Source organism: Copadichromis virginalis, linkage group LG5, assembly GCF_057382275.1.
Source record: "Copadichromis virginalis isolate Kocher_CV1m ecotype Utaka linkage group LG5, C_Virginalis_male_GT1.1, whole genome shotgun sequence".
In the NCBI taxonomy this organism is placed as follows: domain Eukaryota; kingdom Metazoa; phylum Chordata; class Actinopteri; order Cichliformes; family Cichlidae; genus Copadichromis; species Copadichromis virginalis.
In genome coordinates this window covers 31,214,232-31,242,128 of record NC_140622.1, presented here as the reverse complement: position 1 = coordinate 31,242,128, position 27,897 = coordinate 31,214,232, and the positions used below count along the sequence as shown (strand labels likewise).

The window sequence follows — 27,897 nt, the reverse complement described above, 5'->3', positions numbered from 1 at the left end:
AGGCGGAGGGGTAAAAATGGTGAGATTTAAAAAAAAAAAATGATAATGATAAGATAATATGCCTGAAACCAGAAACAATGGAAAAGAAAATGTTTAGTTAAGTTATACCTTTCATTTTCATTTATTCTTATTTTAATTTGAAGAAGCATATTTATTTATTTGTCCACTTTTATAGCAGGTTTGGTCCTCCATAAGTGGGAGCTGCTGCTTATATGAACTCATGTTTTCACAGCAGGTAACACCTGCTGTTAACAAAAAACAAAAAACAAACTTACTACAAAATATCTCATCAAAAATATTAATATCCACTAAAATAAACATTTAATCTGAAACTCTGGACGATATTAAACATTCAGATGAGTTCACTGTCTTTGGCAGCCATCTGCTCTCCATCCTGCTGACTGCTACAATCAGTCCGAGCCAAAAAATTGGCACCAAGAAAGGAGAAATGATCGGTCAGGCATGAATTCTGTCAGGCACGAATTCAGGGCAGTGAGTGCTGAAACACAAAGACTTCATTGCCCACAATCCTCAGCTCTTCAGGGAGGACGTCAGCTTCCTCCGAGCATCCTTGTGCTTCTTGCGGTACTCCTGTGAACACAGACGGGAAAGCCGAAACATGTTTACTGAATAACTTGAGCCACTTTACGTCTTCACTCCTACATAATTATCAGACTTGGCAAAGACATTTTTATGCACCTACAGATTTGACTTGCATGAAGACAAAGAGTTGTGGTTGGTAATGGAACTGTCTGACAGTGCTCATAAATGCTCCCACGAACAACTTCAAAGAAAATGTTGAACTCATAAACAGTATTTTTTTTAAAGCTCTAATATTTTTATCTAAGTTACTCGTCATAGAGAAAAATTTCTCCACAATCTGTCTCTTCAAAACTTTAAAACACATCTTTCTGCTCCAATTCTGTCTTCTTGATTACTTTCATCCATCACGGGCTAGAACTTTGTGAGATCATGCGGTTAGGACGACAGCTGGGTTCGCTGCTCTTATGGGTTTCTGGGCTGATGCCTTGCCACTGCAGACGTTTCTCACTGCCGCTGTAGCTGGGTTTCAAGATCATTAAGTAGACCACCTGTCAGTGCCTGGTAACCTGTCCAGCATTCATTCTCTCAAGCTATGACAGCTGGGACAGGCTCCAGCACCCCTGCATGCCTGAGCTGGATAAGCACTAAAGAAAATGGATGAATGGACAAACGGGAAGCTTAAGTTTTATTTAGAGAGATCAGGTCTGCTGACACAGAGGCCTAAGCAAGTAATACTGCCAGGTATGAAGTCAAGGAATAAAGGCTTGTTTGCACAAGATGTTCCCGGTGAACAGGCTGTAAGGCCTCTAAGCTCCGTGGCATCACATGTCTGTACAGGGTAGAAGGGTGACCTTAGCACCACAACCTGTGTCTTGTTTACTTTTATTGTCTGAGCCAAAACACAAAGAAGTTGCAATGTGTACCATATGATTTATACTTAGATGACAGTTAGTAAACCAAATAACATCCAGAAGGTGGGTAAGAGGTGTATAAGTCACAACTCTCTCTAACACTGCCTCACTGATTGGCACCTTAAGGTACTCAATTACCAGTATTAGCAGCAGTGGTTTTAAGGGGAGTGTAGATATGTGCCTTTTTTGGTCTAGATGAGAGATTTTACTGGATTTTTTCAGAAAAACTAAAAAAAACCTAGTGTTACAAAAACAGTCTGGCAGTGTAATAAAGTTATGATATGCAATGTATACCACACTCACTGTGAAAGCAAATTGTGGAGCTATGTTTCTCATTAAAAAAAAAAATGTAAAAAAATTCTTAAAACCGAAGATTTAGCATCTAACAAGGTTTAACTTCTTGACCGGTTTTAGCAGTGTTCATACAAACTCTGTACCTGTCTGAGTGCACTCCTCCTCTCCTCCCACTGCTCCCTCTGCTCCTCCAACTCAGACACACGCCAGAACAACTTGGGACCATCTAAAGGAGAAAACAGTGTTCAGATCACACATCAGAACCTTTATCAATTAAAAAAAAAAAAAAAAAAAGCAACAACAAAAATTTGGAAATCTCCACTGACATGACTGCAGATCTAACCAGCTGCTGGATACCAGTTTAATAAGTTCTGTCACCTCTGAGTTTGCAAAAAAATGTACCCACACACATGTTGACTCTCACAGACAGCTAATAAGATAATTTTCTTTTATTTCCTTTGGAATCACCATCCTACCTGTCAGTCTGTCATCATCAGGGTAAAAGAAGAAGAACTCAGTGTGTGACGGCATCACCACTCTGTAAAAACGCAACAAAAACACACAAAAGCTCAGATCATACTGTATTTTCTTTGTATCGATTCAACACACCTTCAATCTCCTGTCTCCTTTCATAACAATCTCACAGTCATATCCACTTCATGCTTTGATTGGTCAGGTGTGTGAAAGCAGCTGTGTTAATGAACCAAAAATAACTGGCAACAATGCTCTCATCTTTCTCATAAATAGTTCCTAATCAAACACAGATTGTTTTTCGTACTCTGTAGTTTTAGCTGTGGTGTTGCCTTGCTCCTCATCTTCCTCCTGCTCACCCTCTTCCTCCTCTGAGCTGCTGTCATGGAAACGTGGGTCTTGATGCCATGACACCTTTGGAGCTTGAATGGCCTCTACCTTGTAGTCGGCTGTTTAGAGAAAAATGAAAAGATTAAAAACAAACAAACAAACCCAAAAACAACAGCATTCATGTATTTGGAAGATTAAGATCAGTTCAGGCTCTACCTACCTGTCTCTTTACTTCCTGTCTCTGTGTCATCTCCAAAGAAGGAAAATTTAAATCCACACAAATCCTCTTTTTCCACACTGGGAACAGAGAGCAGCGGGGCTGACTCTTCCTCCTTCTCTTTACGCTCTTCTTCTTCCTCCTTCTGGTCCCAGTTCATCTTCTCTTCTTGTTGATCCGTCTCATCCTTGCTCTGACCAAACACGGTCTTCAGGTCACCTGACACGTCGTAATAAATCTCTTTAGAAACCTCAGGAAGCTTTTGAGCTTCCTCACGTTTCTTCTTCCTGGCAGCTTTGCTGTGAAGACAACAGATCACAGGTTGAATTTTCTGGTTTCCTGCACATGTGAATGCTAAAAACTTTATTTTATTATTGTAACTTTGCAAAAACCATATTAAACCATTTATTGACATAAATATTGAGTACCGCAAAAAAACAACAACATTACAAACATTGTTAGAATTCAGGTTTAACAGTAAAACCAGTACAATGATGACACACAGAACCATAGTTATGATTGTGTTGCAGTAGGGTGATGTTTCTGCTCAGCTGCAGGTGGAGAGGATGGGCAGAGTGATTCAGGCAGAGGAGGGAAGGCTGAGTGACACTTGAGCATGCCCGAGTTCTTTTTAAGAAGCACACAGCCATTGTGTTGTTTACAGTGTATGAGCCCAGAAAAATAAAACCCTGATATTCCCTAAATGTAGTCTGTCTGGGTCTGTGCTGAGCTGACTTACAAGTAGTAAAGTCACTCACTGTTATATATTATTTTTACTTAGGTAGTTTCTTGTCAAAGTCTGGCACCTACAATAATAATGATTATCTGACGTATTAAATCCATCTGCTTTGGCAGGGGCGCTGCAGCATATCTCAGCTGTCTTAGGGCGAGAGGCGGAGTACACCCTGGACAGGTCGCCAGTGTGTCGCAGGGCTTGTATTAAATCCACTGCGGAAAATAATATCCAAACAAATGTACTACTTGTTTGACTGAACAGTGTTTGTCAGAAACATCTTCCCGCAAAAAGAAATTTCCATCTCTTACTACTTTTTCTGATCTAGTTTTGAAGTGTTTAGTGGAAACAAATACCATAGAAAGAGTGTAGAACAGCGGTCCCCAACCTTTTTTGTGCCACAGACCGGTTTACATCCGACAATAGGTGTAGTGGATAAACACAACAAAATAAAACCAGTACCGGTACCCAGAAAAAAGAAGATTTATTCATAACACATGGGAAAAGACGGAGTTAATGATAAAAACTATTTAAAAAAGTAAAGATAAAAGCTGATAGAAACCCTGAAAATCATAAATTTCACACCCGAGCATCAACTCTCGCAGCCCGGTACTGGTCCGTGGCCTGGGGGTTGGGGACCGCTGGTGCAGAAGTTTCTACTGGATTTGTCTAAAACAACAAACTACAAAATCCTAGAACTATCCATTAAGCTTAACACAGTGTTAATATAGTTTATTTAGAGAACTTAAGAAAAATAGGTGGAAATTCATGTTTCTGAGCTTGTACCTCTCCTTCTTGACTTCCTCTTTCTTGGTCTCAAATGCAGCATGTTCTTCCTTGCTGGGGTCGTAATGAAGCGCCGACACATCTCTGCAAACACACAGTCACACAGCTTTAAGTTTCTTTATTTTCTCCACAGTGAATATGACTTGTTCCAGTTCAGAAGCTGTGTGAAGCTCACTTGAACTTCTTGGCTTTGCCAGCAGTCTTGCTGCTGCAGTGTTGTTGGCCAAGAACACTCTGCAGAATAGACAGGGTCTTCTTCTTCTCTTCCTCCAAATCCTCATCATCTTCCACCAGGGTTTTCTTTGTCTCTGAATCACAAACACGTGACAAATAATTCTTAGAATCGAAGATAAAGAAGTGTGCATGACGTACAACATAAAGAGGTTGTGTTACAGCACAACTAAACTGGTAAAACCTTTCTGCTTTCAAACAGAAAATTAGCTTGACTGTTTTGTTAATAAAAAATATTTTATCTATAACATCTGTGTAATTTCAGGCCAGCTGGTGATGCTTTAATAGACTGATGATATTTTCCATATTTCAAAAGGATTTATGTAGCTTCAGAAAATAAAAGCACACCAAGGTCCATAATATGTTATAGGAAGAAATTAATGGTAGTTGTGTTATGCTGTAAATAACCTGGTCCGGAGCACATAAAAAAAAAAAACACGGGGTTTCTCCATCTTGATCTACTTTCCTGCATTTACCAGCTACTGTACCTGCATCCACAGTCTCACCTGCGTCCTCCTCTTTAACCTCTTCATCCTCCTCCAGAAAGCGAGAGTCCATCCGGAAACGCTCATCTGTCCCGAAGCGAGACTGCAGCGCCATCAGCTGAGCAAAAAACAACAAACCAATATTTAGTGCGAAGTTTCGAGTTTGCACAAGTCCACGGTTGAGCTAAAACATTATGACCACCTCTGTGCAACAGTGTGGAACTTCTTTTCTCACCTTCTGTCCTGCTTGACCCTCAAACTGAGGCTTGATGTCAAACCTGCTGCCATCCTCCTCATCTTCATCGTCACTGCCGCCAAACAGCTGAGGGCCCGATGACTTCAGACGCATCTGAAACACACAAATGCAAAGTTAAAAAACAGCCCGTTTAGAGCCACATTATCACGATCAGTTAAGATGTCTACTGATAATAACCATCTTTGGTGAAATAAAGGTGGATGAATGCAGCTTTAAATTCTTATATTCCAGTTCAGAGACCTTAGCTCAGCACTCACTCACCTCTGCTTTTACTTTGACACTTTTATTTGCTGTGGCTTCATCACCAGTGGCCTCATCCTCTGATTGGCCGTCCTGGAAGAGTGTCTTCCTTGATGCTAAGACCTCTGAGTCCATCCTCTGCTGATCTCCATCGTCATTACCATCATCTTCTTCATCGTCAGAGCCAAATACGATGTGTTTCCCTGCTCCTGCCACGGGAGCATCCTAATGAAGAAACAGCGTTTTATCATTATCAGTAATTATTATTAATAAATAATACGAATTGTGTCATAAGAAAATCTGAAGCCTTCAGCACACAAAGAGGACTAAAGTTTTATTGAAACTTTTCTGCCTGCTTTTAAAGGTAGTGAGGAATATGTAGATATACTTGACATGTTTTTAGGTTCTTAATATCAGAAAAAAATATATATTTAAAAACAAACAAACAATCAAACCATGAAATTTTACATTAATAATGAAAAATTATAATTCTGTGTTCTGTCCTACAGATTAGTTTGTTTGTTTGTTTGTTTGTTTTCCAAAGAAACATCAATCAAAAACCCTTCCAAACCTCAAGTACTGCTTTGATTTTATTAACTAGGTTAAAATAATTCCAAACTAATCAGTTTATTACAATAACAATCTTATAAACACGCTGCGCTCTCACCAGGTTGGCTAGTGCTCCCTGGATGAGTTTTTTATGTTCTTCGGCCTCTTTCTGTCGTTGCTGTACAGCAGCCAGCCTCCTCATGTTGGCCTGTCTCTGCCGCTCCTCTTCCTCCTCAACTCCTAATGCCATCCGGGGGAGTGCCAGCTCTTCCTCCTCCTCTTCCTCACTGGTGGAGGTTTCCCTGTTCAAAGCTGCTTTCACACCCCCTTTAGCAGAAATGACCTGCGGCTCATTCTTATCCTTTCCAGATGAGCTGCAGGATGAAGGTGAAGCCTTGCCTGCAGATTTAACATTTACAACAATCTGACTGGAGTTCACCCTCCCCTGCTTCACTTCCTCCTCCTCTTCTTCACTGCTAGACGAAGACTCAGTCTCAGCCTTTTCTGTGTTTACACAAACTTTAGTTGTAACCTTTTTTAAAACATCAGGAGGAACCATGTCTTTTATAATCTTTCCTTTTTCCTCCTCCTCCTCATCACTCTCATCTTCATCATCACCATCATCACTCTCATCTTCTTCATCTTCATCATCACCATCATCACTCTCATCTTCTTCTTCTTCTTCTTCTTCATCGTCATCCTCTTCTTGCTCACTGCTGTCTGAAATCTTAGTTTCTGCATGATTCTGGTCTCTTACGCTTGTGATGGTTTTGCTGTCTGTTTCTTTGTGAACCAGTTGTGTAGAATCAGCGTTCATCTTCTGTTTTTTAACCTCTCTTCCTCTTCCATCGTCCTCCTCCTTGTCTTCCGATACCTCATTCAATGCTTTTGTGCCCTGGAAGGCAGGCAGTGGTGCTGACGTGACAGCTTGTCTTTTCCTCTTTTTCTTCTTCTGTTCATCCTCGCTGCTGTCGTCCTCCATTATCATGGCGAGGATCTCTTCAGGCGTGGAGCCTTTCTTTGGAGCAGGTTGCTCTGCAGGAAAAGACGGGAAAAGCGTTTCTTGTTCTAGTCCAGCTCCGAGGAAGCTGGGAGCTACAGTCTTTGAGTTCTGCTGGGCCGCCTCAGCTAGCCTCTGCAGGTCAGCCAGGGAGATCTCCAGATGGGTGATATTAGAAAACATGGCTTCATAATCAGAGTCTGAACATGAATCTACCGAGTCTACTTCATCACCCTCATCTTCCTCATCCCTATCTGATTCTGATGAGGACGGCCTTACGACAGGGAGGTCACGAGTTTTCTTATTTAGCTTCTGTTCACTAGAATCCCTCTTTTGCTGCACGCAGGACGGTTTTCTAGAAGTAAGGTGTTCTTCATCATCTGTTGATCCGTCCTCTTCCTCTTGCTCTCCAGCTTTTCTCTTCTTCTTTGTTTTTCTCTTCTTGTCTGTGTTGTTTCCTGAGAGGTGCTCTGCTGTTGGGGGAGTATGTTTCTCCTGACATTTAGCAGGAGGAGGTTTCCTCGATGCAAAGAGTTCATCTGTGTCAGCAGAGTCGTAGTCATCCTTGTCTTGATCACCTGGAATCACAAAGAGGAAAACCTGCTATTCCAAAGATCAATTTTTTTTCTGGGATGGAGAAAATGACAATGATTCACTTATATTTAATTCTATTATTTTTACTGTAGTGACTTTTGACATAATTTGGTACTGATCAGCGTCACTCAATGAAAGAACATCCCTGATATCATGGTTTGAATAAAGCTAATACCGCACTCTTCCCTAGAAATCTGCATCCACACACGCACTACATAGAATTAGCAGTCAATTTGGCACAAAAATCCACAAATAAAAATCAGGTTACTTGATGTAATCTGTTTAAGAATTTGGCATCTTTTCTGCTCGTCAAAGTACAAATAAAATCATACAAAATGAAACCTGTGGCTTTCATGGTTACTTCAGTACAACAGAATCCTGTGTGAGAAGTCTTTGTTATTGCATTTTTGCACACGTGAACCTACATGTGCATTTGAAAGTAAAATGAATAAGCAGCCATAAAGTTAAACTCATCACTTAGGTAGAATTGTAAACATAAACAATGACAAATTTGAATTTTTAAAATGCGCAAACTGCCTGTTTCAAACACATCTGTTACCTATGCATGCAGATTTTGCTAAGAAGTCATATCCAACCACTTCCAGATTATCCTCCTCCACCTCCTGCTGCTGTGGTGTAACATGGGAGGTCTGCTGAGCTGCCACCAGCCTGCGGATTTCCTCTTCTGAGTCGGCATCGTTGTCAGTAAAGCGTGTCCACTTCTTCTGTGCCAGTCTGTGGTTGTTTTGTTTTTCAAATCCGTTGGTGAGCTGATGACCCTCAGTGCGATTGACAGAGTTGACAGGGTGTTCAAATCTAAGGTAAATCAACAAAAGGAAGGGACACTAAATATTCAGAAACTGGTATTCCAAAAACCCAGAAACCATGAATCAGAACGGATTATTGAAAGCTTGCAAAGCTCTAGGAACATCAGGAAATCTGATAGGAACCTTTGAGAATTAAACAAAAATGGAAATATGGAATGTCAGGAACAAGTGTGGACTTCTAACAAGTTCAGAAACCAGGTGGCTTGAAGAACACAATAAATCCATTAGAGGTTTTAGTCATTAAAAAAAAAAGTTATCTTAACTCCAGAAATAAATATGTCAGAATCACTTGTACCAGTAGATATCCCTCATAATTCCAAAGCTAACACCTGGGCATCCCAGAAATTACAGAAAATGTCCAGGAGGCAAAGTGGATCGAGGAAGGAAAATCTAAAATCCCAGAGGCCCTCGGAGACAGAAACCAACTGAGACCTTGTGGATTAACCAAATCAAACCTGGTTTACTTGAATAGTCTGAAAAGGTCACATGGATACCTGGTTCTGCCAGAAACATTGTCTGTCCGACTCTTCTTGGGTCTCCATGGCTCACATGGGGGGAACTCTCCCCGCCTCTTCTTACTGATTTCGTCATCCCCACCCTGGACCTCCCAGGTGAGCTGGGTCACAGGTGTGGCCTCATCAGGGATGGTGTTTCGGTCCAGTTTGCGAATATTGTGGCTGTATTTCGATGGGTCGTACTTCAGGTTTCGAGATTTGCTGCCTTTCTGACTTCTGAGCTGCAAGATGGGGAGGACCCGTCCAAATTTACTGACCACCCAGTCCTGAAACCAGAGGACAGTCAACACCAACCTTAAACCCTTAAAACTAAAATGTAATAATTTATGTTAAGGGGATTCAATTTTTAAAAGAATTGGTTTCCACATTGTGACTACATGACCCCACAAGAGAGCAAGTGCATTCGTTATAATCATGTCTTGAGGGAAAGAGTATGACTAGACCTTGTGTCCTGGGATTTCGGTCCCCGGAACCGCAGCCTTCATGGTGAAGTTGTCCACACCAGCTTTACTCAGTGAGTCCAGAAGCTTCTGTCTCTTGTCCTCAGCTGCAGGCTGTTGGAGATGCTGCTCTACTGACTCCTGCCGCTCCTGAGCCAGCCTATGACACAGTCAATACAGAGCTTTTAGCTCTCAAGCTAATAGATAGGAATAATTTTCTACAGGTACAGAGATCAAATTTTTAAGATTGGTGAACATACGGTAAAATCCAGAATTTTCAAACCAGACAATCAACAGTTGTGAGCCTTGATATTAAAGTCTGAGTTTAAAAAAAAATCACCCCCCTAATAATTCAATAATAATTTCCACTTTTCTGTCAGTGTTAGATTTACATGGCGCGATCGACGTGGTTGTACCTGTGCAGGAAACTCTCTTTTGCTATTTCAATCTGCAGAGTTCCCCCTTTCCATTTAGACTTGTTTAGCACTGTCAGGCCTGCAGAGGAAACACACCAATCTCATAATGCAACAGTTTTTTTTTAATGTTAGTTTAGAAAGCAGACTGTAGAAAATTTACTCAATGGTGCAAACAACACAAACATAATTCTCACTGAAAGTGTTAACTACATGTTTAGATGAAGGGTTCCTTCAGTTTGGCGGATGAGGCGTCCCACTAACAGTGTGAATGAATATTAGTTACATAAGTTAGTTAACCCTGTGAGGTCTAAGTCATCACTGGTGACAACTCCAACCCTATGCTCACAGAATATGTTTGTTTTCTCCAAGGTTTTGGTAAATATAAAACAAACAAAAAAATAATTCTCACTGACACACATAAGAAATTATTTACTTTTTCCCCTCAAAATAGTCATCTGTGCTTCTCTCAATTCTTATTTAGACTTAAATATACTGTAACTACGCTTCTTATTCCTGGTTTTTGTATATATTGCTTTTGTTGTGTTGTATTTGTGTTATGCACCTTGGAGCATAACATCCATCCATCCATCCATTTGCTTCCGCTTATCCTTTTCAGGGTTGCGGACGGCGCTGGAGCCTATCCCAGCTGTCTTAGGGCGAGAGGCAGGGTATACCCTGGACAGGTCGCCAGTGTGTCGCAGGGCTAACACATATACACAGACAACCATTTGTACTCACATTCACTCCCGCATTCACGCCTGTGGACAATTTAGAGTCTCCAATTAACCTAACCCCACTTACTTAGTGGGGATGACAACTCTTAAATCCTAAAACACATGTTTAGAGTTAGAAGTTTGGGGTTGTCACTGATAATGACTTAGACCTCGGGGTTAAATCTGAGGATTTTCAGCGGCAGCTATGGTCACTTACATTTCTTCAGGTCGGCATCTGAAATATTGATGTTGACATAGCCAAAGGTTTTAAAGGGAACACCTGCAGGAGGAACAATAAGATTATCAAGATGTAAGAATTCATAATGAACAAAACATAATGATCATAAATCTATTTTCGATTATGCTTTTTCTGATTAATTTTTATTGTCCCTGACCAAAAAAATAAAAAAGTAAACTAAACTTTCACAGTTGTATTGAAAATCTTTTTAATGTTCAGAGCAGCCCTGACATCTTGTATTTAAGCATCACTTGTAAATAAAGTTGTATAATTTGTGGAGTGTGAGAACAACAGCTAAAGATTTTTTCAATGCAAATTAGATGTAAATAAGTTCAAACTTTAAGTATGTTTTCTTGTTTTAAATAGAAATGCACAGTAAAATAAGAAAATGCTTTAGAGTTTAGTTTTCTTTGGATTTTAACTTTTAACAAATAAAGTTATACATAAATGAATGCTGCTGGTTCGTTAATATCAGATGCCTTCCAATACAACAATTGCACAAGTACCTGATAGTGACAGTGCTGAATGTGAAAGGTGATTTCAATAAAATTAGATAAACAGAATTTAAACATCGTTACTGTCACCATTCTGGCTGTCAAAGTGTGTCAGTGTATACTGGATTCCTCACCCTCTGGGTCTTTCCTGGTCCGGAGCTCCACATCCTCAACGGCTCCAAACTTTCCAAATCGATCCTTCAGATCCTTCTCAGTGACCGTGTGGCTTAACCCACCGACGTACAGTCGCCGCATTGCTGTGACTGTAAGTATAAGGTGGCTACACTTTAAAAAGCTTTGTAAATTGATGTTCAGCTGATCTACCAGGCATAGTAAGTACACTATCACTACCTCGCATATTTTACACATTTATAAATACTGCATACATAACCATTTGTAAAACATGCAGGAAAGTCATACAAAAAATAGATTCATATTCAAACAAAAAGCGAAAAGCAAAATGCTTCTCATAAATCTACAGATACTCTCACTGCTCGCATGAAAGATCAGGCCAGATGAGATCTGCTCGTCTGTACGGTTCTGAATTGTGTTTTACTGTTTCTAATATTGTGTCCACTCCATTGCACTGCACATTGTGCGTCTCAGTATAATACAGCACAATCCAACGAAATTACAAACCAAAGACTTCATAATAACTTTAAAGCCGAAACACCTTTTAAAGCAGCGTCCAAAATGAATAAACTTAAGAGGACTGGACTGAGAGCAGAGCCTCAGGTTTTAGCTGTAAGCAACTGAGTGGATCCAGTAAATCCATTTCAGCCTGGAGGAACTCCAGAAATAGAGCATAACATAAATCACAGAGCATCTACTACATATATGATCTCTAAGTGAGTCGATTTATAACTACTCTTATTTGTTATCGCGAGCATTTTTACATAAAAAGTCCGAAAAGCTACAAATGTTTACCTCACATGTATCCAGCTGGTGTTACCACAATTTCTGTCCGGAGCTGAGGTCCTGCAGATAAATCCGTCCGTAACATTTTTCTCGGGAACCACCCAAATGTTCCGTAGACTCAACGGTGGTTTAAAAATGAATAAATAAACGAACTCGCTGCTAAGGGATGCCGGTACATTTTTTAATTATAAAAGTGTTTACTTAAGAAAGCTAATTAACATATAATTGTTATATTCCATTTTATTGATAAAGGAGAAAAAATAATACACACTAGGTACAGCTGCGGATTTCCATTATTTCTACGTGGGGTGAAGGAGTCACCCAAATTCCTGGTGGGCTAAGATTTTGTGGCTCATTTGCGATGATAAAACACTTATATTTACTTTAAAATGCAAACATGTATACAACAGTAGTATTTGTTTTAACAGAGCCATAGTGCTGGCGTGACTGTTATTCAAGGAGGCAATTTCTTCCCCCCTCGGATTTTAGAAAAGTGGTAGAATCCAGAGGGCGCGAGTTTCCGAAGTGCTCGGTTCCATCTGCTAAGAAACGGAAAACAAACAGGTAAATACAGATAATCATTACTTAATAATGGCAGAACTCTTTTATATCAGCTACTGAAATAGAACTGTGAATTGTTAAAAACACTTCTTCTTCACAACGGAAACAGCTGTGGAAAGTTAGCTCGAAAGTTTGTCTGTTGTTGTTAACGTTGTTGTTATTTTTATAGTATCTCGTTAGCCGGGATTTACTGGTTCAACTAATGAAAGCGTAACCACTTTGACACCTTTTTTCTTAACTGGTGCGTTTATAGTTTAAAACTCTCGAAAAAGCACCTCTTCAGTGGTGCTGTGTTCACTTTTCACCGTTTCAGTAAATTCGTCTGACTAAAGTTAATTGAAAGGGAGAGGATAAAATAAGGAGTTTCACCAGTGTCAAATAAAGAGAGATTAATTTTGAATTCAAATGCAAAGCTACCCTATTAGTCCAAGCGTCATGGATTCCTATCACTTCACTCTGCAAAGCTGGATTAACCTAAACTGGAACAAGCACCCATGACGAGAGAGTTAAGAGAAGGAAAGTAGGGTTGTTTGTGGTAAAACAGTGATTCTCTGTTAGAGTCAAAACCATTTCTTTATTGCATCCAATAATTAGTATAAAATTATTGGTTGATTAGATTATTAACTGATATTAAATGAAAATTAGCAATGTCTGTAATATAATGAAGTTGATCCAACTTTTCAGATTGAAAATATATAATTCCTCTAAGTACAATTTTTTTTCTTTCTTTTCTTTTCCTGTAGATTTGTGGTTTTAATCTGTAAATTTCAAATTGATACTTTTTTATAAGTTCTAAAGTTGTGCTGGCAAACTAATATGCGTGTCTTTGTTTTAACTAAATCATTTGATTTTTATCCTTCAAGATGGAGAAGATGAGTGATGAGAACACCGAGGAGGTGAAGGTGCTTGAGTCTGAGATCGAGCGTCTTCAAGCTGAAGTTGAATCGCTGCAGCACCAACAACAGGAAATCAATAAGGACATAACGTTCCACTACAGCCAACAAATGGAAAATGCTCTGTGAGTTTTAATTTTTGTTCTGCATTTTGCGAAATCTGTCTACAGCTTTACATCATAAATTATTTGGCTTCACAGAGTGTTCATGTGCGGGCAGAGACAAGAAGGAGGGAAGGAGATGGTGATGTCCAGACTCAAAGAGGAGCTGGAGGAGCTGGAGGAGGATGTGAAACTGCAGACAGAAATTAATGGCATCACTTTGAACAGCTGCACCACAAAGACTCTACAAAACAGTAAGAGCAGGGTCTCAAACCACAGTCTTCACTGCCATCTGACCTGTTATGTATTAAATAGAGGATTAAGATTCCATCAGAATATAAATCTGATGCATCTTAATTATTTATGTCATTTAGTGTTTTCATTTGTTCCCTGTGTAGTTTAGTATATAATGTATTTTTATTTTATTTTTTGTTGTTTGATTTGTTTTTGTTTGTTTTTTCCCCATTATCTGCAAGGTTTTGATGAGCTAAACAATATTCATTTGGTTTGTGCCTGCATGATTGACACTGATCAAAAACTTATATGTGACTGTATGCCAAAAAAGACAGGCTTCTACCATGAATGTAAATAATACATGAACAACATTCTTTTGGAACACAATGCACTGTAGGCTTTAAGGTCCCTTTAGTGGATTTTGGTATGAAATGATAGATCTAAAAATTATTGCATTTGTGTATGTTAGGTGGCAGAAAGCTGGTTCAGCAGCTCTCTTTGTCGGGTAACTGCTCTGAACTGGTCTTCCAGGTCGAGTTTCAGCTTTCCGAGATCAAGGTGAGTTGTTATATTTCCTTCCGTTTTTGTTTATGGATTATAGTTTTCCTCCGGTCTGAAACTGTTCATTGAACTCTTGCTTTGATTTTTGCAAGTACTTTTCAGCTTATTTTATCTTGTGTCCATATTTCTAACCCATCTAGTGTCTGATTTTCTGTTTTTTAACCTATTATTATTATTATTATTATTATTATTATTATTGTGTAACCATATATGTAGCTGTCACTGTGACCCAGACTTGGTGTTTAAGTCCAGTTGAGTCTGCATGTTGTAGATATGTTGGCTCAGATACTCAAAATCTCAGTCTTAATAAAACTTATTATTTTAAAAATTAACTAAAATCGTGGCTTTAGCTTGGGACTGTATCGATTATTAGTTGTTATTGTTATAGGCTATTATTATTATTAGTATTCACATGTATCTCTACTTGTCTTATGCACAATCTGTTTAAGGTTTTGATCATACAAAGACTGGTGTTGCCTTAATCTTACTCCACTTTAATTTGCGACAGATGAAATTTGTTTCAATCTTTAACTAAAGTAGAAAATAAGGTATATAAACATTCTCAGAGACAAAAACCATACTGAATTCTTTCTGGAGTGCTGTGTCCAGCCAGCAGAGGGTGACAAAGCCATGTGCCTTAGTGTTTCACTGATGAGTGGTGTTGTTTTACAATTCTTGTGATGATGTCTGATATTCAGTAACAATAATAAAACTATGATTATGATATTCACCAGTAGCTTACTTGGGAAATGTTAACATGTTTTAAAAGGCTGCAGGTGCCTGAACACAGTATCCTCCTAAATGATTTGTAACTTGCAAAAATGGCTAAATCAGGTGTATATTTATTTTCAAAATTGTGAACGTAACCGAACACACGAGGACAACTTTCAGCACTTGGAGCTCTTTCAGGCTACATTTGTATCTGTAACAAAAAAGTTCTGAAGTTTTATATCCTACTTCATATCTAGGTGTGTTAGAATCCCGTTTTTGACTGTCACATAAAAAAAAAAAGACAATTCAACATCAGCTAATAGTGTAAATGTAAAGTTAACAGTAATTTTTAATTTATTGTGCAGTATAATGACCAATAAACCAGCTTCATGTTGGTCCAGAAGTCTTCTGGTTTTAATTTTAGCTCATTTGGCCACCAGTGAAGCTGGGCTTTAGGAATAATGTATATAAGCTGTTTCGTGAAGTCATTTAAGATGCAGATTTTACCCATACCTTTTGACACAAGTAACTCAGTAAAGACTTTAATTGTTTGTTTTCTGGTTTTAATTCTAGCTGCACTGACTATTAGAGCAAGCAGATGGTTTTATTTAAAGCTTTTCACAAAATGTTATTAAAATTACAATTAGCCAAAGGGTTTTAACTTGTTTTAATGAGAATAGTACTTGTTTTGTTGATTTGAAACCATCTCTTCTTACCCTTAACTGTAGTTTAATGTTTACTGACCTTTTTATTGCACCTTAATGTGGACTAGCACAACTTCCAGTAACCTTAAATTGTTTTGTTTGTTGTAACACATTGAAACCAACCATGAGCGTATCTCCATATATATATATATATATATATATATATATATATATATATATATATATATATATATATATATATATAAAAACACCTTTTTCATTAACACAGAGAAAGAGCTGTTTAGTCGAAGCCAAGTTCAGCATGAAGGCTGGTGGGGTGGGGTGAAATGGCTAGCCTAACTCTGTAAAACATTTAGAAATTTACCAAAGGTTAGATAAAAAGCAAGGTTTTCTTGTATATTTAGTTAAAATACAAACAGGTGAGTAAAAATAATACACATTATGGATTGTGAATGCTCTGAACTATTTCTTTAGAGCATCAACTGGGCCCTTGGCTTTTCCTGAAAATATTTTCCCCAATTTAATAAGGCTAAATGATCAGTTTTGTTTTGCTTCTCACATTCAGGGAACTGAAAAACAGGCTTAATTTGTTAAGCTATTATGTGTCACCACTCATCTGCCCATTGTTTATTACCCACATTTTGCTCCTGATCACATTAACCATGATGAAAAGATATGGTGAAAGTGTAGCTTAGAAACTTTACTGATTATATATCAGTTATATAATACAATATATATAGTCCAGACACTGAACTGTAAATGCTTACTCAGCTGTTTGAATCTGTAAGAGAAATGAAACCAGTTTAACTCAAGAATAATTATATAATAGAGATTAAAATTCAAGAGGAAATTTGAGTTCAGTCACTTCTGTTGTATTGTTTTGCTTTGCTTTTGTGAGTTCTTATAATTGGATAATAGTGAAATCCAAAGGGCCATGCATGACATGTCAGCGTGACATTCTCTTAATCTGACAAAGTATTTAAAGCAGAGCAACACAGATGGGTGAAACTGGTCACTGTAAATAAAGTGACTCATTGTGCTATAACTGAATAATGGATTGTGTGTTATTTCCTGCAGGACAGTGAGAGATCAAAGAGGACCATCGGCGATCTGAATGTGGTGCTTGATTCAAGTGACCTGCAAAACTTCAGCAGCTTCTTGTCAAGGTGAATGAATTAACAGTTAACCTGTGTTCTAAAGAACTGTACTCAAAAGCAGAGCTGTTCACTTCAGGAAGAGCAAAACATGAAGAATCATTTAAATATTGAGTAAGTGGCATGTTTTTGGACAGACATTTCTTAAAGACATTTATAGTGTTCCACCTGGTTGGTCACATAGAAAGTGACAGAAAAAGTAATGTAATGGATGAAAAATTAGGTCTAAATAGACAAATACACATGTTCCTTAACCTGCATACCTTTGGCCAATTACTGTGGTCAGTTTCTCATTTATTTACACTCTGTCTGTCTGTCTGGTCCAGCTCCACATGTTTAATATTGGTTGTTATCCCTGTCAGAATGAAGCTGCCTGTATAATTTAACTGAAGTGCTTTTTAAAGTAGATGAAATTGTCACACAGCAAACATCTCTCTTCAGGCCGAACCTTCTCACTCACACTTACTCATTCTTGGTCTCACAAATGGCAAGCCTTTCCAAAGACAAACAGCACAGGTGTTACTCATTACATTTATAAAGGCTGGATTCCTTCTAGGTGTGTTGCATACTGGCACAAACACCTGTAAATGGAGCAGAGCCATCTATAATATTAATTACAACCACTCTTTTCCTGCTGTGACTGTCCAATGTATCTGAGCTGAATCTGGTCTTATTATAGGTTTACTCAGTGATGCTTGGAGCTTTAGTCACTGTTTTTCCCCAGCAGGTGCTTTTTACACAGCAAGAAAAAAATGTTAATTGCTATCAAACCCACTGGGTTGCAAATTATATTTCTGTCTAGAATCCCCATTTAACCTTTAATAAGGTTTCTTCTTGTCTTTAAGTAATGTTCCACCCTTATTGTCTTCTACCAGCTGAGAAGTTCAGGTTTATATTGTAGGATAAAGACCCAACAATATTAGAGGGAACACCCTAAGAATCCCACTGTCACCAAGTGCTTCCCTGATGGTAAAGGAGAAACCTTTTAACAGGAAGAAACGTCCAGCAGAACCGGGCTCAGGGAGGGCCATCCATCTGCCATGAGGGGAAAGAAAAGAGAGCCGAGGGAGAGAGTCAGAGTTTAATCATTACTAATGCTGGTTTAAACCTCTAAATGCAATAGTGATGATTAAACACATGGAAAGAAAATTGTTGAGTGAAGAAGAAATACTCAGTGCATCATTGGAAGCACCCAGCAACCAAAATCTATTGCAACATAACTAAGAGATGGTCTTGGGTTATCTGGTCTAACCCTTACTGTAAGCTTTATCATAAAAGAAAGTTTTAACCTAATCTTAAAAGTATACATAGTGTCTCTCTCAAATCCAAACTGGGAGCTGGTTCCACAGGAAATGGACCTGATACCTGAAAGCTCTGCCTCCCAGTCTACTTTTAGAAACTCTAGGAACCACAAGTAAACCTGTAGTCTGAAGCTAAGTGCTTTTTTGGAATAATCTAATACTGTTAATATATGACAGGGCTTGATCATGCAGAATTTAAGTTCAGGATTTAACAGTAGGCCAGTGAAGAGAAGCTAATATGGACTGTGGAAAAGGTTTAACACCATGGTCTAGTGAAACTTTTGGTTTTGCTTGTGTGTTTAACAAGAGAAGTGCATGTTTCTTTAAAAACTATAGCTAGTAAGTAAATGACAAGTTATTAACAGTGCCTACGCACATATTTGTGCGTAAATCAAGCGCATGAACAAATCAGGATTTATTAGTATGTTCATGCCTGAATTTGTTCGTACTCTAACACTCAAACAAATTTAGAGGGTTTTTGTGGCCAGGCAGGTGGTTGTGGTTCAAATATCTCACTGTTTCAGTCTGCAAATACCAAAGTGCCCTTAAGCAAGATACAGAACTCAGAATTGCTTCCCATGCATTCATCAGAGTGTGAATGTTGTGTGGGTGAATGAGACGTGGTATATAAAGTGCTTTAAGTACACAGTAAAGTAGAAAAAGAGTAGAAAAGTGTTATAGAACCAGTCCGATTGCCATTTACCACAAATGATGGCCTGGCTCTGTTAGGAAATTTCAAACACAAGTCTTTAAAATGAGTACAATATACAATCAATATAATTTTTTTTAAAAAGTACTACTAATAGTAATATTAAATATTTTTATTATTATATCTTATTATTTCTTAGATTATTGATTGTTTTCCTAAACACCATAAGCCACCATATGTACAGAATTGCCATCAAATAAATAAAAAATATAATTGCATGTAAGCAAAACAAAATCGTAAATGTAGTCACAAGGTAGTTTTTAACCTTGTGATTTAAACCAATTCCACCACTTTCTCTACTTCATCTTGAAGGAAACGGGTATGCAGATATTAATTTATACACAAGTTGGTAAGAACAAATAGGCTGGTGCACACATTTCATAAATCCAACAGTAAATGTGTTTTGTGCTGGATAAGTACATTCCCACAAATACTATTTATTTCTATTTCTTCATTTCTTTTTTAATTCCATTGACTCTCCTGCTGTGCTCTGAGTGAACTAGATTATTGTTGCGTGCACCAAAGTGGTGCATTTTAATGGAGGAAAAGGTTAGGAGACCCTACCCCCTAATAACTAGTGTTGCCCCCTTTGGCTGATATAACTTCAGCGAGACGCCTTTTGTAGCCTTTTACCAGTCTCTGACATCAATCAGAAGAAAGTTTGCCCCACTCCTCAACACAGAATTCTCTCAGCTGTGTGATGTTTGAGGGTTTTCTTGCATGTACAGCCCGTTTCAAGTCACCCCACAGCATCTCAATAGGATTAAGATCAGGGCTTTGACTTGGCCATTCCAGGACTATGGATGTCTACTGTTCTGGTGTCCAAATAATTCAATTTTAGACTCATCTGTTCAAAGAACATTATTCCAGAAGTCATGGTCTTTGTCTACGTTCGCTCTGGCAAACTTCAGTCTGGCCTTAATGTTTCTCTTAGAGAGCCAAGGTTTCCTCCTTGCACACCTCCCATGAAAGTCAAACTTGTGTTTTTCTGATAGTAGGGTGATGCACTTTCACATCGACAGTAGCCAGAGCCTGCTGTAGTTCCCATGATGACATTTTAGGATTTTGGATGACTTCTTTGAGCATCTTGTGATCTGCTCTTGGGGAGAATTTGCTTGGACGACCAGACCTGAGCATGGTGGCAGTTGTTTCGAATGTCCTCCACTTGTAAACAATTGATGGTGGTGGAATGGCTGATGTCGAATTCTTTTGAGATCTTTTTAAATCCCTTACCAGACTCATAAGCAGCCACAGTCTTCTTTCTGAGGGCATCAGACAGCTCTTTATATCTCACCATGGCGTTCACTTCAACAGTCAGGAGCACACCAAACTAAATAGGGCAAGGCTCCTTTAAAATCCTGGTTAATGATGTACTGATCATGTGCACCTGACAAGATACACCTGTGTGTGTGATTTTAACCATTTTAAGTGGGATAATAAGTGGGGGTGTCCTAATTTATTCCTCACCAGAAATTGCATTCTTTTAAAATTACATTTCACATAAGGTTTTAGAAAGGCTTTTCTTATTTTTTAATTGTTTAGTTATATTATTTGGATCCCTCAGTATCATTAAAATTGATATTAAATATCCACATCTCCAAATATATTTTAAGTATACAGGCTTTCAAAGGGTGTCCTCATTTTCTCACATGACTGTATATTATAGTATTTTGCTGTGCAGACGAGCAGTTTTCTGCTGTAAAATCAAACTGATGTTCTCTTTGTTTGTGGATTATAGACTAAACGTGGTTTTTATATACCCAGGTGCATTTTCTGTCCCTATGACCGCAATCTGCCAGAAAGCGCCTGGTCTGTCAGTGAATCAGCAGCAAAGAGCAGAAGTCTGATATCTGAGGCCAGACCACATCTGGATTGTGTGGCCCAGTCTGAAGAATTTGGCAAACAACAGATGGAAAAATACTTGAGATAATGATTCAAGACACTGGTGCCTTGTCAGAAACTCTCTCTCTCTGTGTGTGTGTGTGTGTGTGTGTGTGTGTGTCTATCCAAATCAGATGGATAATCTTTGTAAAGTCAATGTGGTCTGAACTGTTGAAGATAAATACTGACAGTAGGACCTTTGTTCATTGTATTAAACCAGCGCACATATATTGTTTTCACATTTGTCCCACTGGCTCAGTGAAGTGATCTCTTAACTCTGTTAGTATTAAAAGTAGCACAGCACTTCTCTGTGGCCACCCATGTTTTGATAGTATTCACAGTGATATACAGAATCTCTGCAGTTACTCAAGGCTGTAAAAAGTGCTGAAGGTGAGAAAGATGCTGCGGATTGTCATTATTAGCTAATAATGAGTCATTTTGTATCTGTATTGAGAGCAACTTTCAGGCAGGTGAGGTTATGTGTTGGCAGCTGTACAGCAGGTTACAATACAACTGTTTCAGGCTTTTAAGTCAAGTTTAAATAAATTTGCTATGTAATATCTTGGCGTCTTCAAAACCGAGAGGTTTCTTTGTTTTCGGGGGTAACTGATGTGAAACACTGTTGGTGTTCTGCAGTCTGGGATAGATTTAAAGGACTGGATTTAAAGAAGATTACATCAGACAGACTCTTTTATGGATGTTTGTCGTGTGGAGATCCAGGCCAGCTTATTTATGAAATGTTTTTGACTTCTAGCCTCCAGTGGGGGAAACACCGTCAGGCTGTCAGTGCTGTCTGAAGTGCAGTTTAACTTGTCAGACTGATTGTGTCAGGAAATTGTGCACACTGTGTTGAGGTCATTATAGGAGCAGGAGATATTCATCAGATTTGCCTCTCAAAGACAGATTTGTTTTTTCAACAGCTGTTGCTTTAAAGGTGCAGCAACTGTTATGTCACGTGTGCATCTTTTTGTACAAAATGCATCCAGTAATTTGGAGAACTTTGCATTAATCCTGTAAATCCAAGTCATCATCGGTGATGACCCCAACCATATCCTCCCAGTATGGTTTGTTTTTTGTTTTTTCCTTCCAGATCTTACTTGATAGCAAGCTGATTGGATTTACTACCAGTGTACACAGAATATTTTATAGATTCTTCAGAAGCAGTAGGACTAAATCAGTCAAACTAGGCATTGGTCCCATTCTCCCTCTCTCTTCCTCTCTCTGTCTTTCTGGTCCTCCTCCATTATATGGCAGGGTGCTGCCATGTTTCCATCAGGTCTGTGTGGAATAACATCATCTGGAAATTTAACCCGGCTGCCGTCTAGCCCCGGGCCCCCATGGAAAACTCTGGAAATCCTTTAACTGAATGTCCCAGTTTCACTCAGACAGACCAAAACAAATACTTTTTTTTGCCATTTCTGTTATGACATACAACACATTATATAGAAGTAGGCATTTTTTTTGCAAACTACCTCTTTAGACAATATATTTCTTGTATAAGTATATTTAAATTACAATTAAGATTAATCACCAAGACAGCTTTCTAAAACCTGTTTTTACCTATATAAGTTATAATAATTTGACAACAGTCATTTAAATGGATCTGTCAGGACTCCCTTATTTGTTTAAAGGTTTATCTTGTTGAAAAAGCATATTCTCAGGGCTTTTAAGAGGTTTCCCAATTAGTTAGGTGATATATTTAGAGGGAAATGTTTGGTGTTATGAATGTATTTCATGGCAGGAGAATGTCTTACCTGAGCCTTTACAATCTGCTACAGGCTGAACCGGCCTCATAAAACAATTTTACTGCTGATTAACTTTGACATAAACAGGCTCAAAACAAATGGTAACAACTTGAAGTCTGCAAATAAAACTTGCAAACTCTCCAGCAATATCTGAACTTATAATTGTATATTTTGTCGATTTTATTCAGGTCAATATGGTGTCTAGAGCAGGGCGATATGACCCAAAATATTTATCACGATATACATTAGAAAATTTGCGATAACGATATAACTGACGATATAATTGACACTAGACAAAACACTTTACAACTCCACAACTTTATTAGTGCAAAAAAAACAAACAAAAAACATCAATGTATTTTCACTTAAACAAGCAGCTTTTATGTGCATTAAAGTATTATAAAAATGTAACAGTGCAAATGCAAATTCCTTGCTCACAGTTTAACCAAAAGGCATTTCCAGTGGAAATTGGCCGACATATCCTCAGCATAACCATATATAATATCCACAAAACTTAAAAAGAGGTTATACACACACAATACAGTAATATTATGTTGAGGCACAGTACGTATCACTCCGCGAGGCTCCTGCCTACGATAGCCGTAATGCTCCGACAATCCATCAAGCGGTGCAGCTCCGTAGCTTAGCAAAGTCGTACTAAATCATTCAACTGGTTTTCGAGCACCGTGTACCACATAAAATCGTTTCGAGGTCAGTAAACACAACCAGAAGGTCCTGAGGATGCGAGGGCTCATGCCAAATCTTTTCAGTCTCCTGAGAAAGAAGAGGCGCTGCTGCGCCTTCTTCACTGTTTTGTTTGTGTGTACTGACCACGTAAGATCCTCAGCCAGATGTACACCAAGGAACCGGAAGCTGCTCACTCTCTCCACAGCAGCGCTGTTGATGGTGATGGGGGTGTGTACTTCTCTGCACCTCCGGAAGTCCACTATCAACTCCTTTGTCTTTGCGACGTTGAGTGTGAGATGGTTGTCTTGACACCAGTTGGTCAGGGCGCTGACCTCCTCCCTGTAGGCCGTCTCATCACCATTGGCGATAAGACCCACCACTGTAGTGTCGTCCGCAAACTTCACAATGATGTTGGAGTTGTTAGTGGCTGTGCAGTCGTAGGTGTAGAGTGAGTATAGGAGAGGGCTCAGTACACACCCCTGTGGAGCACCAGTGTTCAGTGTGAATTATTAGGCAAATGAGTATTTTGTCCACATCATCTTCTTCATGCATGTTGTCTTACTCCAAGCTGTATAGGCTCGAAAGCCTACTACCAATTAAGCATATTAGGTGCTGTGCAACTCTGTAATGAGAAGGGGTGTGGTCTAATGACATCAACACCCTATATCAGGTGTGCATAATTATTAGGCAACTTCCTTTCCTTTGGCAAAATGGGTCAAAAGGACTTGACAGGCTCAGAAAAGTCAAAAATAGTGAGATATCTTGCAGAGGGATGCAGCAGTCTCAAAATTGCAAAGCTTCTGAAGCGTGATCATCGAACAATCAAGCGTTTCAGTCAAAATAGTCAACAGGGTCGCAAGAAGCGTGTGGAAAAACCAAGGCGCAAAATAACTGCCCATGAACTGAGAAAAGTCAAGCGTGCAGCTGCCAAGATGCCACTTGCCACCAGTTTGACCATATTTCAGAGCTGCAACATCACTGGAGTGCCCAAAAGCACAAGGTGTGCAATACTCAGAGACATGGCCAAGGTAAGAAAGGCTGAAAGACGACCACCACTGAACAAGACACACAAGCTGAAATGTCAAGACTGGGCCAAGAAATATCTCAAGACTGGTTTTTCTAAGGTTTTATGGACTGATGAAATGAGAGTGAGTCTTGATGGGCCAGATGGATGGGCCCGTGGCTGGATTGGTAAAGGGCAGAGAGCTCCAGTCCGACTCAGACGCCAGCAAGGTGGAGGTGGAGTACTGGTTTGGGCTGGTATCATCAAAGATGAGCTTGTGGGGCCTTTTCGGGTTGAGGATGGAGTCAAGCTCAACTCCCAGTCCTACTGCCAGTTTCTGGAAGACACCTTCTTCAAGGAGTGGTACAGGAAGAAGTCTGCATCCTTCAAGAAAAACATGATTTTCATGCAGGACAATGCTCCATCACACGCGTCCAAGTACTCCACAGCGTGGCTGGCAAGAAAGGGTATAAAAGAAGAAAAACTAATGACATGGCCTCCTTGTTCACCTGATCTGAACCCCATTGAGAACCTGTGGTCCATCATCAAATGTGAGATTTACAAGAAGGGAAAACGGTACACCTCTCTGAACAGTGTCTGGGAGGCTGTGGTTGCTGCTGCACGCAATGTTGATGGTGAACAGATCAAAACACTGACAGAATCCATGGATGGCAGGCTTTTGAGTGTCCTTGCAAAGAAAGGTGGCTATATTGGTCGCTGATTTGTTTTTGTTTTGTTTTTGAATGTCAGAAATGTATATTTGTGAATGTGGAGATGTTATATTGGTGTCGCTGGTAAAAATAAATAATTGAAATGGGTATATATTTGTTTTTTGTTAAGTTGCCTAATAATTATGCACAGTAATAGTCACCTGCACGCACAGATATCCCCCTAAAATAGCTAAAACTAAAAACAAACTAAAAACTACTTCCAAAAACATTCAGCTTTGATATTAATGAGTTTATGGGGTTCATTGAGAACACGGTTGTTGTTCAATAATAAAATTATTCCTCAAAAATACAACTTGCCTAATAATTCTGCACTCCCTGTAATGGCAGTAATGATTTCCAATTGTTGTAACTTGCCTCATTCTCCTCATACCATCAACCAAACAAACCAACCTGACACTCTAAATAAGCTACAAAATTTTCCTGCTCCCCCTTTGACATCACTGCAACCGCTTTCCTCCACCACCACAACCAGCTATCTGTAGGCTGCTGGAGGATATTTACTCTTACATAAAATAAATTTGTATGGAGTGACTATCCTGGTTTATGACCAAATTCCTGTCAAAGCAATAACCATACCATCAAGCTTGTACTGTGTTTTAAGTGCAAACTCTCAAACAATAGCACACTAACATGCATGCACACTTTGAATCAGTATTTCCAGGATACTGTTGAGGATTGTGATAGCTTAAAAAAGTGTTCTTAATGATTTTTGCATTCTGCCTTTGTTGGCCCAGTAAGGGCGAATTGGCATACAAAAATCAAAAGGAGAGAGGTGCACAAGGTCCCTGTTTGGAATCAAACTATGAATGTTAAACTCATGTGGCATGGGCTGGAGCCATTTGGCTACTTGGTGGGGGGCTTAAATAAACTGCTTTAGTGATCTGTGCAATGTAATTTCAGGGTAGAGGAGAGCAGGGATCTTCTGCTATTCTTCAGGACCTTAAGAACTTTTTCAGACAGATGTGATGACCGAAGCAGAACTTTCCAACAATTCCAAGTAAGTGAAAACACACATGCACCAAAATGGATGGTCCGGCAAACTCGCCCTCACAAACCTAACAAATTTAACCACCTGATCTGTACGTCATGAGCTAAGAGTAGCTAATCAGACCCATACATATTGCCAGTAGGCATCCTCCTCTGCTTTTGAGCAGGCTAAGTAGGCCATTGTAGTCGGTAATAAATACAGAGAGATCATGTAGACATCTAGTGGTATTGTGAAGAAGTGCACATAGATTATCTAGTTAAAGAGCGGTTTGGTTAAATGTGAGAGAAATTTAATGGAGACATATGTCTTAAGGTTAAACTTGGTGAATGTACAAAGAATGGCTATGTGGATACCTAGGTGAATCGATATAGGTGGAAAAATGTTCCTGTTGATGATTCATCATTATGGGTCATCCTTTTTATTCTATGTGAGTTGTCTTTTTTCTGTTATCTGATTTTCAGAGAATATTTTTTATAAAGTGTAAATAGTGAAAATACAACACCTCCAAAAAGTGACACTGCAGAGATAGACAATTGAAGAGGAATGAAAAGCGTAGAATACCATGGGTTAATGCAGTAGGTGTGAAGTGGTGCGAGCATGATAATATGAGATATTAGGGTGGGACTTTGTTGAAGAGGTAGCAATGAAATATCAAATAGTACATCAAGCTGCACAAGCAATGTGGAACCTATTCTCCTGTTTACTTGGAGAATGCAAAGTTCTGCCAAGTTGGCTGAGCTGAAGGAGGATTAACCCACATTTTCCATACTGGTCTATGTGTTCCAAACTCTTATTTTGCTTTACTTGCATTTTTTCAGGTCTTGTATGGAAAAACAAATTTCCCACCATAACTGTTTTGCTGTTATGTATTCCACGCTTTTATGACACACACAGACAAAACATGTACTTGGAGGAATAAACATATAAAAATACAGAAGCAGAGGAGCTGACATACATCTCTGCACAAGAATCCTAAAGTTTTTTCTGGATAGCATTAACAAGGCAGTTTCTGTCGTACACAACAACAGGTATAATTAGCAACATACAATTTCAGTGCTAACTGGGTTTTCGGTATTGTGGATAGGTAGTTGGAAATTTCTCCACACATGCATAAACCAATATCCACATGCTGAGTTCAGCAATTTTTGTTTTGCTGTTTGTGTTTATTGTGCTAGTGGTTTGAAGTAAAAATCGACTTCTGTCTTTCCAGTACTTTATTATGACCAAGAACTTACTATCATTAGCTGGAGCATGCACACTTGTCTAATGTACAAGCTGTTACTTGCCTCGAACACAACATTGTTACTTACCCCTGGTGTTTTCTTCATCCACAGTTCTTTGTATTTGTAGTCAACTCACTGTGAACACTGATTGACGTTGATGGTTGTGCCATCGTTGCAGCTGTCACAAAAGGACTGATTGTCGTTCACTATTATCAGTATCTTCTACTATTCACTTTACTATTGTAATAAATGTGTAATGGACACATAGTAGCTGTCAGCAGCTTGAAAACACCGTTAGAGTGGGCAAAATACATATTTAACATGGTTGTGAATTTTCTAAGTAAATATAGAAATATATTCCTTATATATTCTTTTGACATGAAATTCTCACCAAAAAAATGAAACGTGTTTGTCCCTTTTAGCAGTGATATCAACAAGTAAAAACTCAAGTTCCAAACCAAAACCACTTTATATACGACACCTCTAAAACCCCTTACATAACATCATTCATGTTGTTGTAATATATAATTTATATATTGAAAACAATA

At 38.8% G+C, this 27,897-nt stretch overlaps 2 protein-coding genes across 5 annotated transcripts in view; one reads left to right on the top strand and one right to left on the bottom strand.

Annotated features, from left to right (window-relative positions):
• Positions 1-75: 75 nt before the first annotated feature.
• nol8 (nucleolar protein 8) lies at positions 76-12,409 on the bottom strand. 2 transcript variants are annotated; one of them, XM_085457311.1, is made up of 18 exons: positions 12,211-12,409; positions 11,418-11,546; positions 10,769-10,831; positions 9,839-9,917; positions 9,426-9,582; positions 8,962-9,248; positions 8,200-8,456; positions 6,165-7,624; positions 5,519-5,722; positions 5,237-5,350; positions 5,023-5,119; positions 4,461-4,593; positions 4,286-4,369; positions 2,770-3,065; positions 2,527-2,668; positions 2,225-2,286; positions 1,892-1,974; positions 76-591 (listed from the first exon to the last, which is right to left on the bottom strand). In XM_085457311.1, the coding sequence occupies exons 2-18, from the start codon at positions 11,536-11,538 to the stop codon at positions 532-534; spliced, it is 3,699 nt and encodes a 1,232-aa protein (XP_085313437.1). In that variant the 5' UTR covers positions 11,539-11,546; positions 12,211-12,409; the 3' UTR covers positions 76-531. The 2 variants fall into 2 exon arrangements, with proteins under 2 accessions (XP_085313437.1, XP_085313438.1); XM_085457312.1 differs by lacking the exons at positions 9,839-9,917; positions 11,418-11,546; positions 12,211-12,409 and having other exon boundaries at positions 10,769-10,829.
• A 225-nt stretch (positions 12,410-12,634) lies between these two features.
• The window catches only part of cenpp (centromere protein P), a 110,461-nt gene continuing 95,198 nt past the window's right edge, over positions 12,635-27,897 (top strand). The window contains exons 1-6 of one of the 3 annotated variants that reach the window (XM_085457317.1): positions 12,635-12,765; positions 13,626-13,780; positions 13,856-14,010; positions 14,460-14,548; positions 17,005-17,093; positions 26,039-26,135. In XM_085457317.1, the coding sequence (XP_085313443.1) occupies positions 13,626-13,780; positions 13,856-14,010; positions 14,460-14,548; positions 17,005-17,093; positions 26,039-26,135 (585 nt within the window). In that variant the 5' untranslated portion in view covers positions 12,635-12,765. Of the gene's footprint in view, positions 12,766-12,785; positions 12,881-12,905; positions 13,004-13,625; positions 13,781-13,855; positions 14,011-14,459; positions 14,549-17,004; positions 17,094-26,038; positions 26,136-27,897 lie in introns of those variants that run through there. The other 2 variants (XM_085457319.1, XM_085457318.1) reach the window with 2 other exon arrangements.